The sequence below is a fragment of the Orbicella faveolata genome, unplaced genomic scaffold, assembly GCF_042242905.1.
Source record: "Orbicella faveolata isolate gen_17 unplaced genomic scaffold, um_ofav_v1 contig_2, whole genome shotgun sequence".
NCBI lineage: Eukaryota > Metazoa > Cnidaria > Anthozoa > Scleractinia > Merulinidae > Orbicella > Orbicella faveolata.
Window position 1 is genome coordinate 28076584 of NW_028301547.1, and position 22417 is coordinate 28099000.

Genomic DNA, 22417 nt, shown 5'->3' on the forward strand with positions numbered 1-22417 from the left:
ACGAGTCCAGCCCTGAGTTCGGGGGAGGAGCGCGGGCTCTTTTCCCGAACAGCGGCTAGTAATCGAGCCTATCACCGCTGGCGCTTGAAAAAGGACATGCAAACGAGGCAACAGTTCCAAATCCCATAATTTTTTTCATCGCGTCACTTGAACACGCACGAGGCCACCAGCAACGGAACAAAATGGCTGCGAAGATCGAGAAAGTGGACATGTCTTTGGACGATATCATCAAACAGAACAAGAAAAATACCAGAGGTGGAAGAGGAGGACGTGGTAGACGAGGCAGAGGAGGTGGAGGACCAGTTAGAGGCGGCAGAGGACGAATTAACAAGAATAGATCGACTCCTTATTCTAGAGTAAGTGTCAAGAATTTCTATCGAACACGGCATCACTTTGAACCTTTTTCCTGTCACGATCTACTTTGATGTCGCGTTTGCTAACTTTACATCTATTTCCAGCCTAAACAGTTACCAGACAGATGGCAGCATGACCTTTTTGACGGCGACAGTGGTTTCAGAGGAGGACGGAATCGTAGTGCTGGTGGCGGCATCTCAACAGGCTGTAAACTTCACATTTCCAACTTGGATTTTGGTGTTTCTGATTCAGATATTCAGGTAAGCTTGAGACTGCGTTAAGCATTTTCACTTCATTTATCAGATTAACGTAGCGATATGGCAGAATCTTTAAGACACCATGACAAACTGGTGCGACGAGGGGAGATTTTAACGTTGAAAAGTTGTTTGGTCGTCGCTAGCTGGTATGCTGTAAGCTTACTTTGTTTCACAGCTCGCATTTCCGTCCAAAATCTCCTGACTTAAAGTATTTTGCCGCGCTAAACTAAAGGTGTCGGAGTTATCTAGAGCCGTGAAACCTACTCGACAAAATTTAAGACACGTATGGCTGATCCGAGGCAGATGAGACAATAAACTTCTTGATGGACATTCTCCTGAAATCTTAACTGATTTCTTATTGCATTTGAACACCAGCTCATCACGGGGCTTTGTTTCTTTTTCTCTCCTCTGTAAAGGCCCTTAAGTGCCTTCAAGTTTTCCACGATGTTGGGAAGTCTACATTCTTTTTTTATTTTATAAACTTCAAACAAAATGCTGATAAATTCCACGCCACAACCAGTGTGACTAGGAATTTCAATTGTAATCTTGAACCAGTCAGCAATAATTTTCTAAAGCGTTGTTCTGGGTTATGTTATAGGAGCTGTTCAGTGAGTTTGGAGCTCTGAAGAAGGCCACAGTCCATTATGATGCTTCTGGTCGATCCCTTGGTACAGCTGAGGTGATTTTCCAACGACGAGATGATGCACAACGTGCCATGAAACAATATAACGGAGTTCCACTTGATGGTAAAATATTTTTAATTTTTATTCATTGAGGCTGGTCAGCATCACCTGGCTGGTAAGACCTCAGCAAGCTGCAGCAGTCCTCGGCCATTGAATGGGCTTGGTTACTGTTAAGGCTCAAACTATGCAACACACCCAAAGCAGTCCAACTTCAGATGTCCCATGGCATGCCTCTCCAGGTGTCAAAAACATGGCCTTGGCTTCATAGTTTCACACTGGAGTCATCTTGCGATGGAGCCATTTCAGTCTGTCTTTTTCTGGTAATATTGAACATGATGTCTTCCTAGCTGGTTTGTTTGCTGAATTCTTGCTTAGTAGCAAGAGAAAATAGACACATCTTATCAACTAATTTATCTTTGTGGGGTCAACATGTAAAGCTGGAAAATTTCATACTGTATGCAGCCATGGGAGGGGGGGGTCAGATAATACAGAACATAGCCTGCTCTTCACTCTGCCTTGCTTTTGATTCAGTCTGGCTCTCTCGTATTGTCCCACAGGTTTTGCCCAAAAAGTGATTTGTTGTCAGTAAATTCCACTTGGCAGGTTGATCTGAGTCTCGCATTAGAAACTTCACTTTACTTTTACCCAGAATCCCCTGGGGGAATTGGGCCGGGCTTGCATCAGAGAAATGCTTGTTAAATCAAAGAGATAAACTGTCGATTTTCATCCTGGTTACACTGTAAACAAGGTTTGTGTGATTGATTCATTGAGTACAATGTTGACAACAACATGCCTATGAAGAGTTAAGATTGTTAAACTGTTAGTTAGTACTCTGTTTTGTTCTATGTCGTTTTTTATCAGTTTTCTGGCTACTGGTGGGCTGGAACATTTTGGCTGAAAACCAGTTATTGTCGGTGAAAGTATGGAATTTTCAGCTTGAAATCTCACATTTCTCTACTTAAGGATTATTCTTTGTGTGTATAATAAGATGTGTCTGTCTTCTCAGGGTATACATATAATATATGTAATTTTTGTATTCATTTAATTGTCAAGCTGATCATGATGAAGTATTCGTTTAATTTTCAATCTGATCCTAGTGAAGTTGATAACCATAAAATTGAATGATTACATTGGTTAAGTTTTTTAGAGTCAAAAAGCTTTTGGATGTGTGTGAAATGTATAAAAATTAATTCACAGTAATGCAATCTTGGAAAGGTGTTGAACTTTACTTGCTGTCATTGATAAAAACAAAAACAAAACAAAAAAACAAGAGGTTAAATTCCTAAACAATGTAAAAAAGTGAATGTGGTTGAAGATCTGCTAGTTGCCATGATGAGATGTTCTGAGGGATATAGTTTAGACAATCTTAGTGGTGCACTTTGTTGTTGGAATTTGCACTCAGAGAAATCCATACAGAAAGCTTGAATTTGGAACAATCAAGCAGCATGGACCACTGTCCTTGAGTAATCTGCTGTCATCATTCTAATGAATCTATGTTTGTCTTTCAGGAAGGGAGATGATTATTGAATTAGTTACAAGTGCATCTAATGTTGGATCAGGTGGCTTCCAACAACAAGGTCAAAGGTAATATTGTGATGAAATTTATTTTATATTTTTTCCAAAGGATTTCAAAGCTGTGCAAGACTGAGTGACTGAGTGCCCAGTGATAAGGAAGTGATAAAATTGTCAGTGATTAGATTAAATATCATCGCTAGATTGGATGTAAGTTTCTTGCTGCCCAGTCAGTAGTGATAATGTAATTTGCAAGGATGTCACTATAGCTCTTTGACAACCTAGATAAAGTTTCCAAGAATTCTATATAATGTTGAGAGGAATAAGATGAGCCTGTTAACTTGACATTATCACAGTTGCTTTAGGGAAGTTACGTTTCTATAATGTTATAAGAGGGATGTAGCTAAGAAGGCACTAAGCCAGCTCATTAACAATCCCAGCTGGCTTTTCTCTCCATAGCAATTCCAAAGTTCACCCAAGTCTTTGATTTTCTACGAAATTTCAGCTAGATTTGAGTTCACTTTCAGTTCAGTGGTGACCTCAGCCGACAGCCAGCCCTCAATGACATCCTTGTTGTTAAACATGTTTGTAACAGTCAAGTTATGACAAGATTAATTTTGTTACAATTTGTTTCTCTTCTTGTAGAAGGCGTCAGCAGTTTGGCCAAAGCAGAGGTGGTAACCGTGGAAGAGGTAGAGGGCGTGGTAGAGGGAGAGGGAGCAGAGGTGGTGGTGGTTCCCAGAGAGCGAATGTGACTGCAGAGGATCTTGATGCTGAATTAGATGCTTACCATGAAGTGGTACGCAAGCTTTCTCTGAATTTTCTCCAATATTGAATTATTACTAAGTAGTTCCAATAATCAACATGAATTCTATTCTGGTAGTGAGTGAGATAAATAATGTTTCTCCTTTCCTTGACTAGGACTCTATCATATTTTGTGAAACCTTTGCGGTGTCGTAAATTTGAACGTATTTGTGAAATTTTGAAACTCTAGAAAAGAAAATAGGATATGGAATAATAGATATATTTAGAAAATTTCTCCAAATTGCCAAAAGGGTTGTCAAATATTGCTGTTCCAAAATTATGGAATTAGAAAGTTACAAACATTTTGTCAAATAATATACTTTATCATCATCATCATCATCATCATCTTTATTTAAAAACACGGTAAATACGTCAGGCATTAACAATTTAATATAAAAGCTACAACTTATTACGAAAGACTATGTAATTAATCTTAATAGATTAATCTTCTATAATTTAAAATATTGCTAACTATTAAAGAAAATTAAACTAAATTAAAGCCTGTTTGACATGAATGCTGTGTCGGAATTAATTAACAATCCTCGGAAATTAGTCAGAGATGTTGCTTACCTAGCAGCTGAGGGTAGACTGTTCTAGAGGACTGCACCACTATAGCCAAAGCTATTTTTGAAATGGTTAGTACATGGCAAGGGAATGAGAATCAGAATCAGGATATCAGAATCACGCAAATTGTAAGAAGTAATCACATCACTCCACTGAATGAATTTCGAGGACAAATAATTGGGTGCAAGGCCAGTTAAGGACTTATAGACTGTCTCAGCCTGTAGTTTTTGACATCAAGTTTCTAAATTGCCCCAGCCTAATTCTTTAAATAGTTGGTTGGCGTCAGGATCATAAATAGAATGAGTAAGGAGGTGGACAGTGTTAACTGTGTGGCTAGAGAGAATTTTGAGACCATGTTAGAATAGGTTGAGCAAGACAGGAATTCTATCAGTTGTAAGATTAAAATCTTCCTGTTGTTTTATTTGCAGGGAGATGTTGATATGGAGGAAGACTGAGTGAAAATCTTCCATGACTTGACAGCTGATATTCACCTTCTTCACAAGACATGGAAACCTAACTTTAAGCTATTTAATATTTGCCTTGTGAAAGGTTTTGTAAAATGATGATTTGCTTGAATCAGACCTCTTCTTTGTTTAAATTGACAAATTTGGGATACATTGTCAAGGCTTTCCTGACTACTGTTATGTGATCAAGCCATCATTTCTGAAAACAGTGAATACATTAGTCTAAGTCTTGTCTTAAATCCTGTTTTGTTTGATATGGGATTTTTATTTCATAGTACATGTATCTGTACAAGTGTTATGACATTGGCTTTTAATTGTAGTCGCTTACTGAAGTATACTTTGAGTACCAAAACAGACAAAAGAGAATTTTTTTAGCAGGGTCAGTCATTGCTGTTGTAGATTTTAAAGAGAGTACCATACCGAGAAAGGATTGGATTTTTAAGAGGTCAATGCTTCTGCACTGTATATTTGTAGGCACTATTTGCAGCAAGAAACTCTCCATTCAAACATTTTCTTGCTGTTCTGAAACAAGAACTTGCTAGTTAACACGAATAAGTGTAGTGCAGATATGTTTGTCCATTGTGCAGTTTCAGAAAATATCCATGCCCACTGCAAGAACAATGATCTGAAATTACATCATGGCAGGAAGATTTCAAAGACAAAGTTGTGAGACCTACAGTAGAATTTCTGAAGGCATTAGGGGTTCCAGCCAATTCCGTTCATGGGGAGGGTGTGGATATTTCTGGAGCAGCACATTTTGGATTAATTACATTGAAGTTATCCGTGATAAAGGGGGATGATAATGTCTTGTTGTCAAGTAGGATTGCTTGAATAATCCTATTAGCCATGTTGAAACATTGAGGTCTATGAAAACTTTTTTAAAAGTGAAACAAATTTGATGTCAATAGGTTACATTCCAGTATGACTGTTATGAACATCCCTTGTTTAAAATATCAGCTGGTTTTTGGATTCAGAAGAATACAAGATTACCCTAACAGACTTCCCTTCTCACAATAAATATTTCATGTAGAAGTTTTAGTCGTGCCTTTTTTGAACCAAAACCCAAAGGAAATTCTGATTCTGCATCATTTTAAATCCAGTGTAACCCTGATTAATCACCTAGTTTTTATGGCAACTGTTTCTTGGCCTGTATTGTCCTTATTCCTTATCATAAGTAGACTTTTAATGCAGACAGTTAGGCTTGAGTTCTGTTGTTCTGTCAGGTCTGGTCCCTAATCATCTTTTCCTTTGGGGAGAAGTGCAGGCTCCTTTCCCAAACAACAGCTGGTAATCAAGCCCAGATTTTAATTTGCATCAGTGGTTGGATTAATGGGGTTCCACTAGATGAAGATTGTTGTAATGTTTGCAGTAAAATTCTTGTACTATTTCTAATATAGGACTTTGTAATGGAGCAATAAATGGTGTTTCTAAGGAGTAAACAAGGTCTTTTCTCTTGCAACTGAATGATAAAAAGTTGCTTAGATAAAATATACAGTCTTCCCTCCCTCCCTCTCGTCACTCGATGTCCACCCTTGTGTATGTCAAACCAGGTTACAGAAAATTATTATAATTTTTTTTCTTTTTGTAACTTATGTTCTCCAAGATTTTAGTTCTACAGCTACTCTGTAAATTTTGAGCATAAATGAAGTGTATGTATGTACGTATGAAAACCTCTATAGCAAGTAACATCAAAGAAAATTTGCAGAGTCAAAAGTTTGATTTATGCCAAAACCTGGGTTGGAAAGCCCAGAAATCTTTTTGTTATAATATCTTTAACTTATCTGAAGTTATACCCTGCAGAATAGGTCATTTTCGAATTTCCTTTTGCCTTTGTGTCAAAACGAGTCTACATGCGAAACCATTCATATGAAAATGAGTTCCACCTACAGGTTCATTTTTGATGCAAATCTGAATCATTTTGATAAGAAAGGCTTTGCATGAGGACTCGTCTTGAAACAGAGGCACAAGGATTGCTCCTGGGGGGGTACTTTGGGAATTTCTGGGTGGGGATGTGCCACTGGGACCCTGGAACCCTTAGCCTATACCAGAGCTAATTAGGCTGAATTTTGCTACCCTATACTAGAGTAAACTCCCCAAATCCCCCCATCTATCGACACTGTTGAGGCTGATTTGCGTAAATTTAAACTCGCCGATTTGATTTTTTATATTTTTGAGTGGCAATTCCTGGTTTCCTTAGTCTAGATAAAATCTTCAACCTACTAGTCAATTTTGTGAAAAATTATACCCTTTTCTAGACCCAAACGCTCTGATTTATATACCCTATCCTAGAGTAACTTCACCTTGGGCTGTCACCTTGTAGTGGTGGTGAGGCTTGGGTGTCTCAATGACCCTAAGAGCTGTGCCGGCTGGGACTGAAGTCCCTGGCAGGTCTAACCATGCCGGATTGGTCGAGGGGTAGAGACCAGACAAAGAACAGCCCCTGGTCCTCCATCCAGGTTGGGGGTTGGGCGGTGGGTCAATCACCCGCCCCCTTAAAACAAAGCAGATTACAGAAACCTTAAACACTCGAAGGCAACCTTCTCTTGGGGCCAATGTGGTACCTTGCTTAGGTAGGCAAAGTATGACGCCCTTGAGCCAAAGCCGAGAGGATGCTCAGGAGCTGAACAAACCACTAATGACCCCAGGAACAGAATAGGATGACGGGGTAGACCAAAGAAAACATGGAGGAAGACAGCAGAGAGAGAAAGGGAAAAAGCTGGATGGAAGAACTGGAGTGAGGTACAAATCGCAGCGGCTGACAGAGCTGGTTGGCGGGATTGTGTTGAGGCCTTATGTGCCACACGGCACGAAGAAGATAGGTAACAGGTAACATCCTAGAGTAAACTGCTTGAAAACCCTACCCTTCACAGCAGCACATACCTATATAGCCCATATATGGCAGTGCCCCCCCCCCTCTCCCTCCGGGGATTGCTCTTCCGATCCGTATTCCCATCCTACCATGTGCTCGCCTCGTTGGTGAAAGGCAGACAGCCTGTCGGAAGAGAGCCTGGGCCGAGTTTGTTTGCCTAGGTTAGTAACCAGCGGTATTCTTTCTAAGTGATGCAACCTCAAGGAAGAGGAAGCAAAAATGGCTCCAAAATATAAAAGCTACGAGTATTGGGAACACGTTCTCAAGTCTCCAAAATACATTGTGGCTCCTATGGTGGATCAATCTGAACTACCCTGGCGACTTTTGAGCCGGAAATATGGCGTACAGTTGTGCTACACGCCAATGATTCACGCCGGCCTGTTTGTGAAGGATTTGTTTTACAGGAAGGAATCTTTTCAGACTTGTAAAGAAGATAGACCATTGATTGTACAGGTACAGTTCCTTTTACTTACTTCATTTGACTTTATAATCCAGCCTTGCTCGTACACGTCTTCCAAAAATGAAATGAAACTGGCAGTTAAGCTTATATTTCCATTCTCTCTTTGAATTGTTTGAATCAGCTGTACTCACAGGTGAAACATGTGGCGACTTTAATTCAAACTTTTAAGCTTACATTGATGTATGCCTGCTGTGGAAAGTCTCGGGGAACTAATCAGATATTGTGTTCTGTAGCATCATTACTTTGTAGTGTATCGTTGTACTAAACACAATCCAGTTCTAGGCTGATGTAAGGTACATGTCGCATTTATTCATTAGTTGCTATGCAACACTTTCCCATTCTGCATTCATTCTATTTCAATACAGGGTTTCAATATTTTTCTTCTCAAATCATAACCAATTGAGGGTTTTCCAAACTTTTACTTCGCTACTCAGACATAAAAACAGATACTGTTAGACCCTGTAGGCCAGAGATTACATTCATCTTTAGCCAGAGCAATGCAGGTTGCAGCTGCAGTGCATGGAACAATATATCTGGGTCATTGACCAAGCATGAGATCAGGATTGCTGGATATTGGCCAAGTTCTTTTTTTGGCATGGACCGAGATGGAGTCGAGGTCAATAAACTCTCAAAAAAAGAATGAGGGGGATATCCAGTCATCTTGACTGAACAAGCTTGGTCAGTAAAGGATTTTAATTATTGTATGGCTTTTGGGAAATTTTTTGTTGTGGGGCACATCGGGTAGTCCCAAGCTGGCAAGTTAGTGCCATCTTGCCTACTCGGGTAGCCAATCACGGCGTAGGATTTGGTTCATCTTACCTGCTCATGGAGCTAGCTGTATACTTACTACATATGTATCTGAGCTCATTTCCAGGTATACCTGGCATTTTGTGAATTAAATCGGACATACATTTAGTTAGCTGAGGGCTGACTGCTATATCCAGAGCTCTCTATTGTACATTTATCAGAATCCTACTTTGGATTTTCAGTGTTTAAATTAGTCTTCTTCAAGCTTACATAGATGACAGAGATAGTAGGAATATTTTATCCAGATGTCATTATCATTTTAATCCTTTATCACCCCGGGAGGAGTTTAGGGCATCAACTAGTACGCTAGCTCTAATGCACATGTCTCTTTGCCAATACTTTGGCTCTCTCCCAGGAGTAGCTCACTTTTTCCAACTCCTGCAGCATGGTCCATCGCTTCCAGTTGTCAGATAGGATAATTTGGTAATAGTGCAGTTGACAGTTTGTTATAGAACTGTGCCAGCTTTAAGAGCAATAATTGCTAATTATTATTATTATTATTATTATTATTATTATCATTATATTATTATTATTATTATTGTTATTATTGTATTGTTTTGTTCTTAGTTTTGTGCAAATGATCCAGAAATTTTTCTCAAAGCTGCTCAGTTAGTGGAACCATACTGTGATGGAATTGATTTGAACCTTGGATGTCCACAGATAATAGCAAGAAGAGGTAGTCTACATCTAAGTATATGCTTATAAGCTAGATTTGATGCTACACAGCTTTTAGCCTTGTTCAAAGCTCCAGGTTCCAGATCATTTGTACTAAAGGCATCTGCGATCGGGTGTTGATCGATACCCTCGATCGACCCACAATTGACTCATATCAATTATTGACACTCAATAATCCCGACTGATACTCGGTCGACTGTCAATCAAAAGTTGATCAATAGACGGCTGATTGTCGATTGACTTATATAGATTGATAGAAAGTTAGTTGACTCTTGACCGACTGTTGACCAAGATGTCAAGCAAGTGTCAACTGAGGTGTCGATGGAGTGTTGATCGGGGGTTGATCAAGGGTTGATTAAGAGTGTGATTGACAGTATCGATTAACAGTTGACCGTGTATGCCTTTAGTACACTTGTTCCCAGGTTCCTAGTTTATTTCAATTTGTTGATAAAAAATTCTTGAGGGTACAAGGGCACATCTCTAGGGTGTACTTTTCAATACATGAATAAATTAAAGCAAGTTACATGTACATGTAAGATTGGCAACTGCCCTTGTAGAGTTATTTTTAAATAAACATTCAAGAGGGAACAGCCCAAAAAACGGTGACTGTACTTTTGAATTTTGAATTTTGCATCAGCCGGTGATACCAATGCTAATAAAAAAAAAATTCTGATTTGTCCCTGTTATCCAGGGTATCACCTGTCTTGTATTTCTACCAAACTTGTCAGCAACACAATGGTGTATACATGTAATAAGATCAATCTTGGAAGATTACTTGTTTTGTTATTAGTGTTGGTAATATCATCATCATTATCATCTCCTTTTATCACACTGTCTAGTTGAGTGGGTACATAAGGCTGTCATGTTATTAAACCAACACATGATTAAACAACATGGTCATGTCAGGTATTTTAAAGGATATCTTGAATTGAGCTAACCATACAAAACAGCCTCACTTCTGCTTTTAATCCTTTAGGTCACTATGGGGCATTTTTACAAGATGAGTGGGAATTAATAGCTTCCATGGGTAAGTTAGGGTTACTGTTAGTAATTTGTAGAGCTAAATTTAAATTTTGAATTTTTGCGAGCTTAAGTTGACATTAGTTCTAACATTATTATTAATATTAAGTTTAGAGATATTTGCTAGGTTACAAAGATTTATATCTGTAGATTACAGCCAGCAGCCAGCAAAAGTCTTTAAATTTCCATGCATGTTCTTACGGTTATATTGCCGATTTGTTGATCAGTCTTTTTTGAACAAAAGTCTTGGGCATCAGGTCAGAGTTATATTTAAGAAAACTTTTAACTAGCCTAGTCATTTCTTGTCTATTATTTTTTTTTACTTTTTATTGTTTCCAGTTAGCTTACTCAATGAGAAACTGTCCATTCCAATAAGCTGTAAAATCCGTGTGTTTGATGATCTGGAAAAAACTGTGAAATATGCAAAAATGTTAGAGAAAGCAGGCTGTCAGGTAAATATACAAAATAACAAACAGTTTATTTTAATTTAAAGATGCTTGAGTCAGTAATGTGCATTGCTTTGCTCTTTTTTATACTGCCTCTCCACAGCTGGCTTGTCTCATTGTCACTTAACCCTTGGGGTGAAGGAATGTCTGTGCCCAATCCTTGCACCTCCTCTGGCGACTTCGGCTTGGGGGATCTGGTTTAACTCAGTTTATGGGCTCCACACAGGGTACTTTCTCACCATACTCAACATTTGTGGGTGGGGAATTGCTGCTTTTGATCAGGGGTACCTCCCCTGTGCTGAAGCCCTGCCAGGGAGGGGGCATTTGTTACTCGGACTGGGTTAACATGGCCCCAGAGCATTATTCCAACAACAACATCCACATTACTGTACAGGCATGGAGCACCCTCTGGTCATGGCACCAAATGCCGAGGTCCCTCATCTGGCGGGTTGATTTGGTTGGTAGGTTATATCCGAGCCTTGCCAGTACATTCCCTGTCCATGATTGCCCACAAAATGGTCTTATGTCGTTATTGCATGCCATAACATTAACAAAATAACAAACAGTTTATTAAATTAGTTTATTAAAGACATTTGAGTCAGTTATGAGCATATCTTTACTCTTTTTATAATTAAGAGAAAAAGAAAGGTCCATTTGCATGAACATTATTATTGTGAACACTTAAGAGCACATGCCCATTTTGTGAAGCTGTATGTAACTTGTGATGGAGTATATCTGCAAGTCACAGTGTTGATTGATTGAGGGAGGTGCATATGACAAATGGTTTGCATGCCAAACTCTGGTTCGAGTGGCCAAGGTTTGAGCCCTGTTGGGGGTCTTTGTGTTGTGTTCTTGGGCGAGACACATTACTGTCACAGTGCCTCTCTCCACCCAGATGTACATAAATGGGTGCAATGGCAAATTTAATGCTGGAGGGTAGCCCTGTGATGGACAAGCATCCAATCCAGGGGGGAGTAGAAATGCTCCTAATTGGTCAATGCTACGGAAACTGGAACAGGCTCAGGCAGCTTGGATTACAGTGTATTTGGCCTGACACAGACCTTACCTTCTGGTGTTAATAATGTTGCCGAAACTGAATAAATTAGTTGATATGTATACTTGCGCAACCCATATGTGATTTAATGCTGTTAAGTACAATTTAACGGAGTTAACAACAAAGAGTGCTTGTGTTCCTCTGGTAGTCAGCGGTGTCGACACATATGCGCACGTGTCGGAATTCCACATGCTCGTGGATTGTAGCATGGATTGTAGCGTGGATTGTAGGAGGCATTTTCTGGCGTTTTTGTAGTGTGGCAGCTCATCACCCAGGCAGTTCCCCTCCCATCACTTTCCCTCCCTCTTTCCACTATTTCAACTGTGTGACAGGTGCCTGTTCCTCTTACTGTGTGGGGGCTCATGGCTGGGTTGCCAGGATTTGCCAGCCATGGGAGCAGTCTTCATCTAGCAGCTGGCTGCCAATAGTGGAAGCTCCTGGATGTCTCAGGCACCCATCCTCCATTTTAGCGATACAGTTGTTTACCTTAGGTTACAAGTCCAGTTGCATGGGGATTTTGAGCACTCATAACCTAGTGTTGAATTAAAAATATTAAATAACTAATTAAAAATACTTGAAGATAATATTTTATTTTCTTTGTGACTAGCTACTGACTATTCATGGACGCACAAGGGAACAAAAGGGTCTGAACACTGGCTTAGCAAACTGGGATGTAATCAAAACAGTAAAGTAAGTAGAAGTTTTTTATTAAATGTTTACTCACTGACAGTTCTAAAGTTGTATGATATCATTGTCACATCTGGTCAGTTTTTTGAAATTATTGTCCATCACTGATCCTTCATCATTTCAAACAAAATTACTGATTATGAGCACTGGCAATACTGAAGAAATTATAATTTAACATGATAAGATTAACGCTTAATTCTTAACTTAACTTAACTAATTCTCAAAGTTATATATCTCTAGAGCATTTCTGAGTTCCTTTTCTATTTAATAGGGAAAATGTGTCAATCCCTGTCTTTGCTAATGGAAATATTCAATACTTGCGGGATGTGGAGAGATGTATGGTCTATACAGGAGTAGATGGAGTAATGTCAGCAGGTTTGTAGTTTGTAGTGATTTCACACCACATATACCTCTTACTAACCGAGTTCAAGGTCCATACTGTAAGTTATGGACCGAGTTTTTTCGCCTTCGATTTATTGCCCGCGTGCTTCGCGCTTGGGCCATAAATCGAAGGGGAAAAAACGAGGATCCGTAACTTACAGTACGGACCGAGAAGACGATATTAGTAAGGTATTTATTATATCTCTACTGTGTGACTGACGGGCTCGGAAACGATTTCTATTCATGCGGACTCGGAAAGGCTTCAAATTTCTGACGCACCTCAAAAGCAAAACAAGTCAGTTTGAAACTGTTTTTAAGTTGTTAGCACGTTTTATTACATAATTTAGAGTATAAGAAAGTTTTAAACTTTCACTTGCTATAAAAGTTAAGAACACTTATTGATAAATCACGAAACAGTTTGGCAACAAAACCAAATTTTTTTATTTTAGTGGGTCGTACAGGAGAGTAGGGCCCACTAAATTGACCAATCACAGCACGTGTACTAACTGAGAGATATAACAAAATATAATAATTATATTGCTTGAATGCATAGTTTCAGGGTTTTTTCAAAAAGGTTGATTATTGATATTTTGAATTACTCTAACAGTGAAACATGTCTTAAGCGGACACCCTTGAGACACTCATTAGTGTCCACTTAATACAGGGTGTCCGCTCTAAACAGGTTCAGCAGTAATAGTTAATCATTAACCCTTTTGTAACACAGTGTAACACAGTGTAAGATCAAAGACTGCTCATAGCACAATGTCCAGTTAGTCAGTGCATCAATCTTGAATGATCTACTTAGCTTTAAAATGACATCGCCTAACAATGTTAGAGGAGTCTGAGCTGAGCTTTTAGAAATAGAGAGCCCTTTTAGTGTCTGCTTATTGCAGGTTGTGTGCAACAAAATGGCTTAATATTGGTGTCCGCATCTGCTTGAGGGAGGTGACTGCTGAATGCAGGTTTATTTTACAGTAAATATGGGAGGAAAATTTAGGGACTGAGCTGGTGTCCACTTACATGTAACAGAGGTTGTCCGTTTAATATGGGGTCTGCTTAATACAGGTTTCACTGTAATTTTTGTAGAGGGAAATCTGAGCAACCCAGCCCTTTTCAGTGGTGAACATCCCCCTGTGTGGGAAATGACAGATCAGTACTTGGCACTGGTGGATGAACATCCATGCCTATTGTCATACATAAGGGGACATCTGTTTAGGCTTTGGAGGATTGTGTGAGTACAGGATCTTGATTTTGTATTAACAAAAAATTGTTTAGCTTATAGAAATTATGTTTAAGTCAAGGTAAGGTAAGAGCTGTTGCCAGGAATCTACTTATTTTGCCATAGTTGATTATTTTACCAGAGAGAAGATGGTGTTCTAGGTTCACAAGAAAATGTATGCTCGAGGTTTAGAAAAAAATCTACAACAGGACACACAAGTGGAATGCAAGTGCATTCAACATTTTTTCTAGACCTCCAAGGTGCATTACTTTTTTAGAAAACATAGGAACACCATCTTCTATTTGGTTTAGACTATAGTATGAAAAAAGCAAAAACATGTGGGGTGGTAACTGCGCTGGCAACCGTACAATCTGGGACATACGTACTCTGTTATTTCCAGTCATGTATCTATAACAAAATACGCATGCTTGGTTCCAATGATAGTAGGTATACTGCAGCTATATTCTAATTTTTCGTATTCTCATCCTTTGTCCACTTGACAATGAACGGTCATGATTAGGAGAAATTTAATATAGATCTGTCTTGAGAGAGCAAATCGTCCACAAAATAACTTTGAAATTCATAGAGGGTAGGGTTAAGGGTGGTATGGTAACAAGAATGGACTGGATCGATTAAAATGAAAATATTATAGTGTTCAGTACAATATTGTGCACTACATCATTGTGCAATGTGCATGAAAATTGCAAACTGTAGCACACCTGAAATGAGCATCTCTCTTTAGGTAGCCCTGTATGGTCTTAAAAAATGCTACGCGAATTAAATGTTTTGGCGCTGGATTTCATGTCACAGTGGCTGAAAAACTGGCCAAACAAGTTGTTTGCAATATTGCCTGTGTACAGTAAATTAGCATTAAAAGAAATCAGTATAAAATGAAAAGGGTACAAGTGTACAACTGAGACCTTTTCCCACGTTTAGTTTATTTAATCACAAAGATGTGATTTAAATAAGTCTGATCAGTTTACAATGGCATGCTTCACTTGCTTGCTTGACAATGACAAGGCTTAGCATAATAACTTAAGCAATAAGTACATCTTATTTCTTGATAAGATTATAAAAAAAGAACATATCATTCACTGTACGCTTACATGTAGTTAAGTTAACAGCTGTAAAACTTGGTACGATTCCACTGAAGCAATCAACCATGTCTGAACAGTTGTTAAAACGTACATGTTCTACTTTGTCTAAAAGGCTAATTCATCAGATGAATGATTAAGCCGTAGAAATCTAAAATTATTTTAATCCCTTATAACCTTGTACCAAATCAAAATAATATTCCCAAAGGTTTATTGTAATAAATATATTTTTTAAATTACATGTTGTGATGTTAAGCAGTTGAAATATGACCATGAGATCATATACTGTACATTCTGAACTGTACAAAGTCAAGTTTGAGGCATGGTTTTCGGCCTGAATGGGAACCGGATACATTTGGACAATCAACATTCAAGTTACATTCAATCATTGTCATTCATGGAAACATAGCGGTTAAACTGTTAACTGTCGTACTTTTCTGCCCTGAGATCCCCTATAGTCACATACATTTACATAATCCTGTCCAAGCCTCATATCTGCTTACATGACTCTCACATTTTGCATTCATACATGTAACCAAGAGTTTGCATGAGTGTTGCACTCATAACAGTCACTCATGTTTTTCTCTTGCCTATTCTCTTTAAATGTTTATACTAAAGGCCTATGTACAAAGCAGACCCGTCCTGTGAATTCAAACAGTGATGTTCAGAACATCACCTGCTCAAAATCAAATGCCCCCGACAGTGGTTGGCGTACATATATTTAGTCCCAAGACGGGAACGTAAATTCCCCTTAGTGTTATTTTTAATAATCTTGAAGAAGTTCAGAAGTTGGTATTTGACTCACTTCACAAACCAAGTACTTTGACTTTCCAAGAGGTTCTAGATCTGGCAACTCAACAAATTTCCTCTAAAAAGTAAGCCCTTCTACCCATTGAAGAAGTTGACAATTTGCAATATCAAAAGAAACATTTGTAGACTGCAGGAAAGATACTGATCTACACCATGAGAAAAAGTACACTATGACAAATCAGCTATTATGTCATACTCAAACTTAGAGGTAATTAATGGCTATGACAGAAAGAAATGAAAATATCTTTAACATCCTTTGTCAGGGCTTAAATTATAGTAAGTTAACAATTCTGCAGCAGGCTTATAACCAGGTGCAAAATGATCCTGTTAAACAGTCTTTCCATGTGAGTTTAAGTGTTAGCGATCATTCTGTGAAAATGTAATAACTAATAAAGCACTGTCTGCAGGCATGAGATCACTATAACAAGTATGATGTCTGCCGAGATGGTAAAACTTGTGTTGCAAAGGTCTTGATTACAGCAATGAATAGTGCATTTCAATCCGGATTCTTCACACTCTTTATCTGAGCAGTAGCTTGCGACACCACAGTGTTTTACATACTCAGTCATGGGTTTGTTATTGTCATCCCACTTATCCACTTTCATTGTAACACACACTTCATTATCTTCTTCAGGACACAGCTCAATTGTTCTGTTCCTGTCACAGTCTTCCCAAGACGTTGTAACATAACATGTATAGCAGTACAGGCTTCCTTTTTGGTTTGTTTCTATAGACAGAGAGAAAAAAAATTGTGTTTTCAGTCTGAATTTTACAGATAGCATTAGAAAATAAATAAATAAATACTACTACTACTACTACTAATGATAATAATAATAATCATCATCATCAGCAGCATCATCATCATAATCGAATAAAGTTGTTATTGATTATTAAATAATAATAATAATAATAATAATAATAAATGAATGTATATATCTAAGTATAAATAAGAAGGCCAATTTAATTGACATGTTCAGGTTTCTGTTCAAAATAAAATATCAAGTCCCTCAAAGGTTATTATATTCTAATCGTCCCCAGCCCCCTGGGAAAGTATCTCCACACTTCTCAATTCAGTGTACAGCTTCAACCACTCCTCCCAACTTACAATCAAATATCATGAGGTGGGGAGGGGGGAGGGGTGAGGTGAGGACAATACAAGTTACAAATATCATGGACGACAAGTAAGTTTTCTACCAGCTGATTTGACCAAAATGTGAGAAAAACTGCATTTGTTTTCATTGAAGCGCAGTAGAAAGTATACTGCGATCATACCCTTCCTTTCAAAAAAAAAAAAAAGTGATCGCAAGTTAGGCCCCATCCACACGTATCCGGATATTTTTGAATCCGCAACTTTCTCTTTCCGGATTCAAAAATTTCCTCGTCCACACGTAGCAAAAATATCCGGATTCGCTGCCGAAAACGCCGGATGCGTGTGGTCGGAAGCCGTATCCGGGAAGAAAAAGTTGCGGATTCAAAAATATCCGGATACGTGTGGGCCTTAGTTCGAAGCAGGAATGAAATTTAAGCTGTTGATTAACTAACGCGTCGCTTTTGGTGAAAATTTATTCCATTATCTTGTCTAGCAAATGCACCTTTCCCTAATCGAGATGTTTATAATTCGACAAACATATGTGACATGTTCTGGCTCTAAGTGGCAGAGAATGCAATTAACGAGGAATCGCTGTTTATACACAGTGTAAATTGCAGCTTTCAAAACATGCTAAAACTCGTAAATGGCGTCACCTGATTTTATAACACATCTTTATTTTATAGCTTCTTCTATGTGCAATACACCTGATTTAATTCCTCAAAAACGTTTTTTAAAAGTGCGATTTCAATCAAATGATAGTGAATAAAAAAAAACCGACGATATATATTTAACTGTGACAAGTAACAAAAATCTGCGAAAATGAACTGGACGTGACTTCAAGTCACACAGTCGTTTGTTTATCCAGGTTTATCAGCGTGCATAAATTCTGTTTTGAAAGCTTCTTGGCACGTGCAGTTTATCTTACTAACTCTTTGTCAGGCGACACATTTTTCTCGTTCAGTGCTTTTACCATACATTCTGATATAGGTAAAATAGGTCCCGCTTTCGAACCTTGGAGAAACTGTTAAAAAAAAGTGTCGCAGTAATTCAATACGCCATTCAATTCAACGAGCTAAAATATGTCGAAACGAGGTGAGGTTTCGTGCAAGCCAGCTGAAGACAACCTGAGAAAACCTATCAATGGCTAATATCCGGTCTGCAATCGCGACGGCTTTATTCATTTTATAATTCACCACGCTGCCACCTCATTGAAACGTTTATTAAATAATATTTGAATCACGTTATTTAGCTATCGGAAATTGGTCGGCATGGTCTGTGATTTAGGGCCTATCGATGATATTTTATCCTTTAAAAAATCTCAGTTTTGTTTCGTTCAAAACTAGTAACTAGATTATTGTGGATGAAGTACTTTTACCTACCTGTCTGTTGACTCTGAAGAGCTACTGGCCCTTGTATGACGAGCAGGAGGAAAAATGTTCCTCTACACAGCCTCATTTGAGTCCCTTGGGGTGGCTACTCTCTCGAGGTGGAATGTGCGACCAAGTGATATCGAAAGAAGGTCAAGGTTTGGTTCTTCTGTCGTTTTCGGCTGACAAACTACTCGCAGAGAGTGGAACACGTTGTGTTTTGTTTATATCGAGCGCCAACGCGCGCGTTTTACGGCCTCAGAAATCTGATCTTCTCTAACAGTTGTGCTGGTTGCGTGATTGTTTCAGTCTGTAACCAGAGACGATTCAATAATAAAGTCGATTAGGATTTTTGTCGTGCACTCCCCGCGATTTTCAAGAATGCGAAGATTCGAGCTGTGAACAAACGTCACAGAACAAGCAGTTGATATAAAATGTTTGATTCCATCGGACTCATTTTATTTCAGGGCAATATTTGCGTTTTATTCAGTATTCATCTCACTCACTTGACAACTCTTGTCATTTCCTCCGTTAATCTAACGTCATTTCCACATCGCGCTTTATTTGTTTCTCCAAGTGACAAAATTGATTGAAAAGTGCCGAACTTTCAGAATTAAAACCAGAACTTGAGTTGAGGCAAATTGCACTCGCTGGCTTCTCATCACTGGGTAAGTGTACTTTTGGCCCCCTGTAAGTGTTGACTTGTTTGTTTTAGTTATTATTAATCACAGAGGGTGAGCTGTATTAGCTCTCCTGAGTCTTACGTTCTTTAATATGTCTCTGTTGAGCACGATACATTCTATACAATATTCATTTATCTTGTGACGGTTACCGACCAAACTCACCGACCCCTTCCTTGTGTGCATTTACAAAAGCAGAAATAAACTATAAACGTCGACAATAACAGCGAAAACACGTAATAGTGGGATGAATTTTTTTCTGTGCTTAAGTTTTGTTGAAAACTTTTAGCTATATATATATTTAAAACGATCAGAGCAATTAGTTGAACGGTTTAATAGCATTTTGGGTTCTTGAAATTTGCGGCGGTTCTGCAGTTTAATGTCAGTGCCTCAGGGGAGGGGTGAGGGTTCTTAGTCTAGTGACAGGGTCGTTCCATTGTTTCTCCTTCTGAAGTTGAATGGTTCTGTCCAGTTTTCGTCTTCAGCGTTGCATATTCTACAGTTTAGAGCTGTAGATTTTGTCTTGGAAAATGAAAGTCTACGCCCGATATCCGTCGTCAGTTTGTAAATATAAAACTTAAGATTGGGTCATAAATCGGAAAAAAAAAAATTACTGATTTAAATGGCGCAGGGTATTTTGATCACTTTTCCACTAGAAATGAAGTCGCAAAGTGAATCTGTAATGTACTCTTGGGTGTGCGTCTCAGCGAGAATAAAAACAAATCATCAACATGTGATATCGACTTGATGCACCTCGAAATTCTCAATGCTTACTTCAAAGACATAGGAAGCAATTAGTACTGAGAATTGACACTTGAGCCTTTGCTGGCGCCAGGAAACCATGCTAGTGCTGTATCGCGACTGGAAATTTCGCTCACAATTTTTTTTTGTCGGAAGCTCAGAATAATACTTCTGTTGCGCAGGGTATGCATTCCCTGGGGTGAACAATTTTCATTGCGCGTTTGGGTCCACTTCAGAGATAATTTACACCTGCGCTGCGGACGTACCCTTTATTTCCATTTGAAATTAATGAAACTAAAACTAAATGAAGATTTGTCCCCGATTGTGACTGCAACACGTTCTGACGTGCTGAAAGGATGAAGACATTGTTCGGAGGTGTGATAACCATAATCGACGTATTTGCATCGTTTGGTGTTTACTTTTGCTTAGAATATATTCTAATACGAAGTTGTTTGTTGTTTGCAGCCATACCGTCTTGTTGTCTTTCAACGTGGCTCGACAGAGTTCCATTAGCGAATAGTGTTATTGATTCTGTGTAAATACAAGCTCTAATCAACACCTTTTTGTTGCCGTCAAATTCGCGACGTATTAATTTAGCGGCACGCTCGCGATTTGCTAGTACGAACGAAGTTTTCGAAAGTTGACATCGGGTGATTTCGTTTTGTGAGAAAATATACGTAGCCAGTTTTTTTTTTTTTTTTTTTTTTTGCGAAAATAGCTGAATCGTAGCCGAAACAGCGCTTGAACCCGTTTCGATTTTCAATTTATGCAAGCTAGTCGCGAAGTAAAAGACCGCTTCGACAATGTCACGCTTTTCCGATTTATTCATTGAAATAAAAAAAAAAAGATTTAAGCCTCGCCGATCGATTTATCATGCCGAATTTAGTAAATATGCGAAGTTTCATAAGAATCCGTTGCAAGCTCGTGGAAACATGGGACCCTAAACTTGGCAGTTGTTACAAAGAAATATATCCCAGGGGACATGCCTAGAGGACATGGTCATATGGGACCCCAAACTTGGCAGTTGTTACAAAGAAATGTATCCCAGGGAACATACCTTCAGATTCAGGTCATGGACATATGGGACCCCAAACCTTTCAGTTGTTACAAAGAAATGTATCCCAGGGGACATGCCCACGGGTCATGGACATATGGGACCCTAAACTTGCCAGTTGTTACAAAGAAATGTATCCCAGGGGACATGCCCACCGGGCATGGACATATGGGACCGCAAACTTGCCAGTTGCTACAAAGAAATGTATCCCAAACTGGTGTATTTGGGGTCTCATATTTTCATGCAAGTGGGCAACGGCTTCGTATGAAACTTCACATATTTACACTTAATACGGTATGATAAATTGATCTGTAGAAATGGTTTCTTCTGTATATGATATCAAATTACGAATTTAAAAAAAGTCTTGATATTGCGTTTGTTGACTCACTGGCGCGTGAGTGAAGGCTGGTTGGTTTCATACCCCCTTTTTTTCATAAGAATACATTTTTTAATAGCATCGAGGCTGACATTTGCGAAATCTTAAGAATATTTTAAAAATAAACCCGAGGCTGAGATTTTTAAAAGAATATAATTTTGTGTGTTGAAAATTTGTAGATACGACAATCATATGTTTTTAACTAAACCATATAAAATTATTCACTTCTCTAAATGGCAAAACTGGCCAAAAAGCAACGAAAACAGCACTAGCCGTATGTTCGATGCTAGTAACATTTCTGCAAGAAGTTATGGGCGTGATATCAGGCCACAGAACATGATCAAGATCACAATGTCCATTATCAGGCTATTATACCTGCAGGCTGGGTTCAAATTTACTTTAACGCTATCAAGACGCCAAATACATTCGAAAACAGAATGTCATATGCTGTAATCTCTAAGAATATTGACAAGAATATTTTCAGCCTTAAATCGACAGGAAAATAAGAATATTCGACCTCGGCTGGAAAAACAATATTCTTATTAAAAGAAGAGTGTTCACTAGCGCTGCGATCGTTACAGAAAAAGCTGAGTGCCCGTGCATTCTGTCAGATTCCTTTTGTCATGCAGGGACGAAGGGACTGCTTGTAATTCAAGCGAAACTCTTGCCGACTGTGAAATCAACTGTCGCTCATTTTTTCCGGGGCTTTCGCTCTTTCCCGTGATCATCTTATTGTTCAAACGTGGGTTCTTTCTCCGCAGTTTTCGAATGTCGCGCCGCTCTTTAAAGTGCACCTAACCCCCGAATTTTTTTTCGCTAAAACAAATCTAGACTTTATTTGAAGCATTTGGGCGAAGAAATTTTTGAATTTGGTTGAATCCTCGATTTTCTGTGCCCTTTCAAAGTCGCGATTAAGTGTTTCACGACCGCGTTTTAGGGAGTCTGGGGC

At 38.7% G+C, this 22417-nt stretch overlaps 3 protein-coding genes across 4 annotated transcripts in view; 2 read left to right on the forward strand and 1 right to left on the reverse strand.

Moving 5' to 3' along the window:
* The first annotated feature begins 118 nt into the window (after positions 1 to 118).
* LOC110063421 (THO complex subunit 4-like) lies at positions 119 to 6080 on the forward strand. Its single transcript, XM_020770406.2, has 6 exons — positions 119 to 356; positions 459 to 614; positions 1210 to 1357; positions 2803 to 2878; positions 3452 to 3605; positions 4603 to 6080. Exons 1-6 carry the CDS (start codon positions 183 to 185, stop codon positions 4627 to 4629), a joined length of 735 nt encoding a protein of 244 aa, XP_020626065.2. The 5' UTR covers positions 119 to 182; the 3' UTR covers positions 4630 to 6080.
* Positions 6081 to 7664: 1584 nt separating this feature from the next.
* LOC110063501 (tRNA-dihydrouridine(16/17) synthase [NAD(P)(+)]-like) overlaps positions 7665 to 22417 on the forward strand; it is a 55766-nt gene continuing 41013 nt past the window's right edge. The window contains exons 1-7 of one of the 2 annotated variants that reach the window (XM_089290619.1): positions 7665 to 7960; positions 9342 to 9450; positions 10426 to 10476; positions 10809 to 10921; positions 12577 to 12659; positions 12928 to 13031; positions 14103 to 14268. In XM_089290619.1, coding sequence (XP_089146745.1) covers positions 7727 to 7960; positions 9342 to 9450; positions 10426 to 10476; positions 10809 to 10921; positions 12577 to 12659; positions 12928 to 13031; positions 14103 to 14268 — 860 coding nt within the window. In that variant the 5' untranslated portion in view covers positions 7665 to 7726. The remainder of the gene's footprint in view (positions 7961 to 9341; positions 9451 to 10425; positions 10477 to 10808; positions 10922 to 12576; positions 12660 to 12927; positions 13032 to 14102; positions 14269 to 22417) is intronic. The other variant, XM_020770496.2, reaches the window with a different exon arrangement.
* Positions 15175 to 19266, reverse strand: LOC149112697 (uncharacterized). Its single transcript, XM_089290621.1, has 2 exons — positions 18630 to 19266; positions 15175 to 16887 (listed from the first exon to the last, which is right to left on the reverse strand). The coding sequence occupies exons 1-2, from the start codon at positions 18703 to 18705 to the stop codon at positions 16547 to 16549; spliced, it is 417 nt and encodes a 138-aa protein (XP_089146747.1). The 5' UTR covers positions 18706 to 19266; the 3' UTR covers positions 15175 to 16546.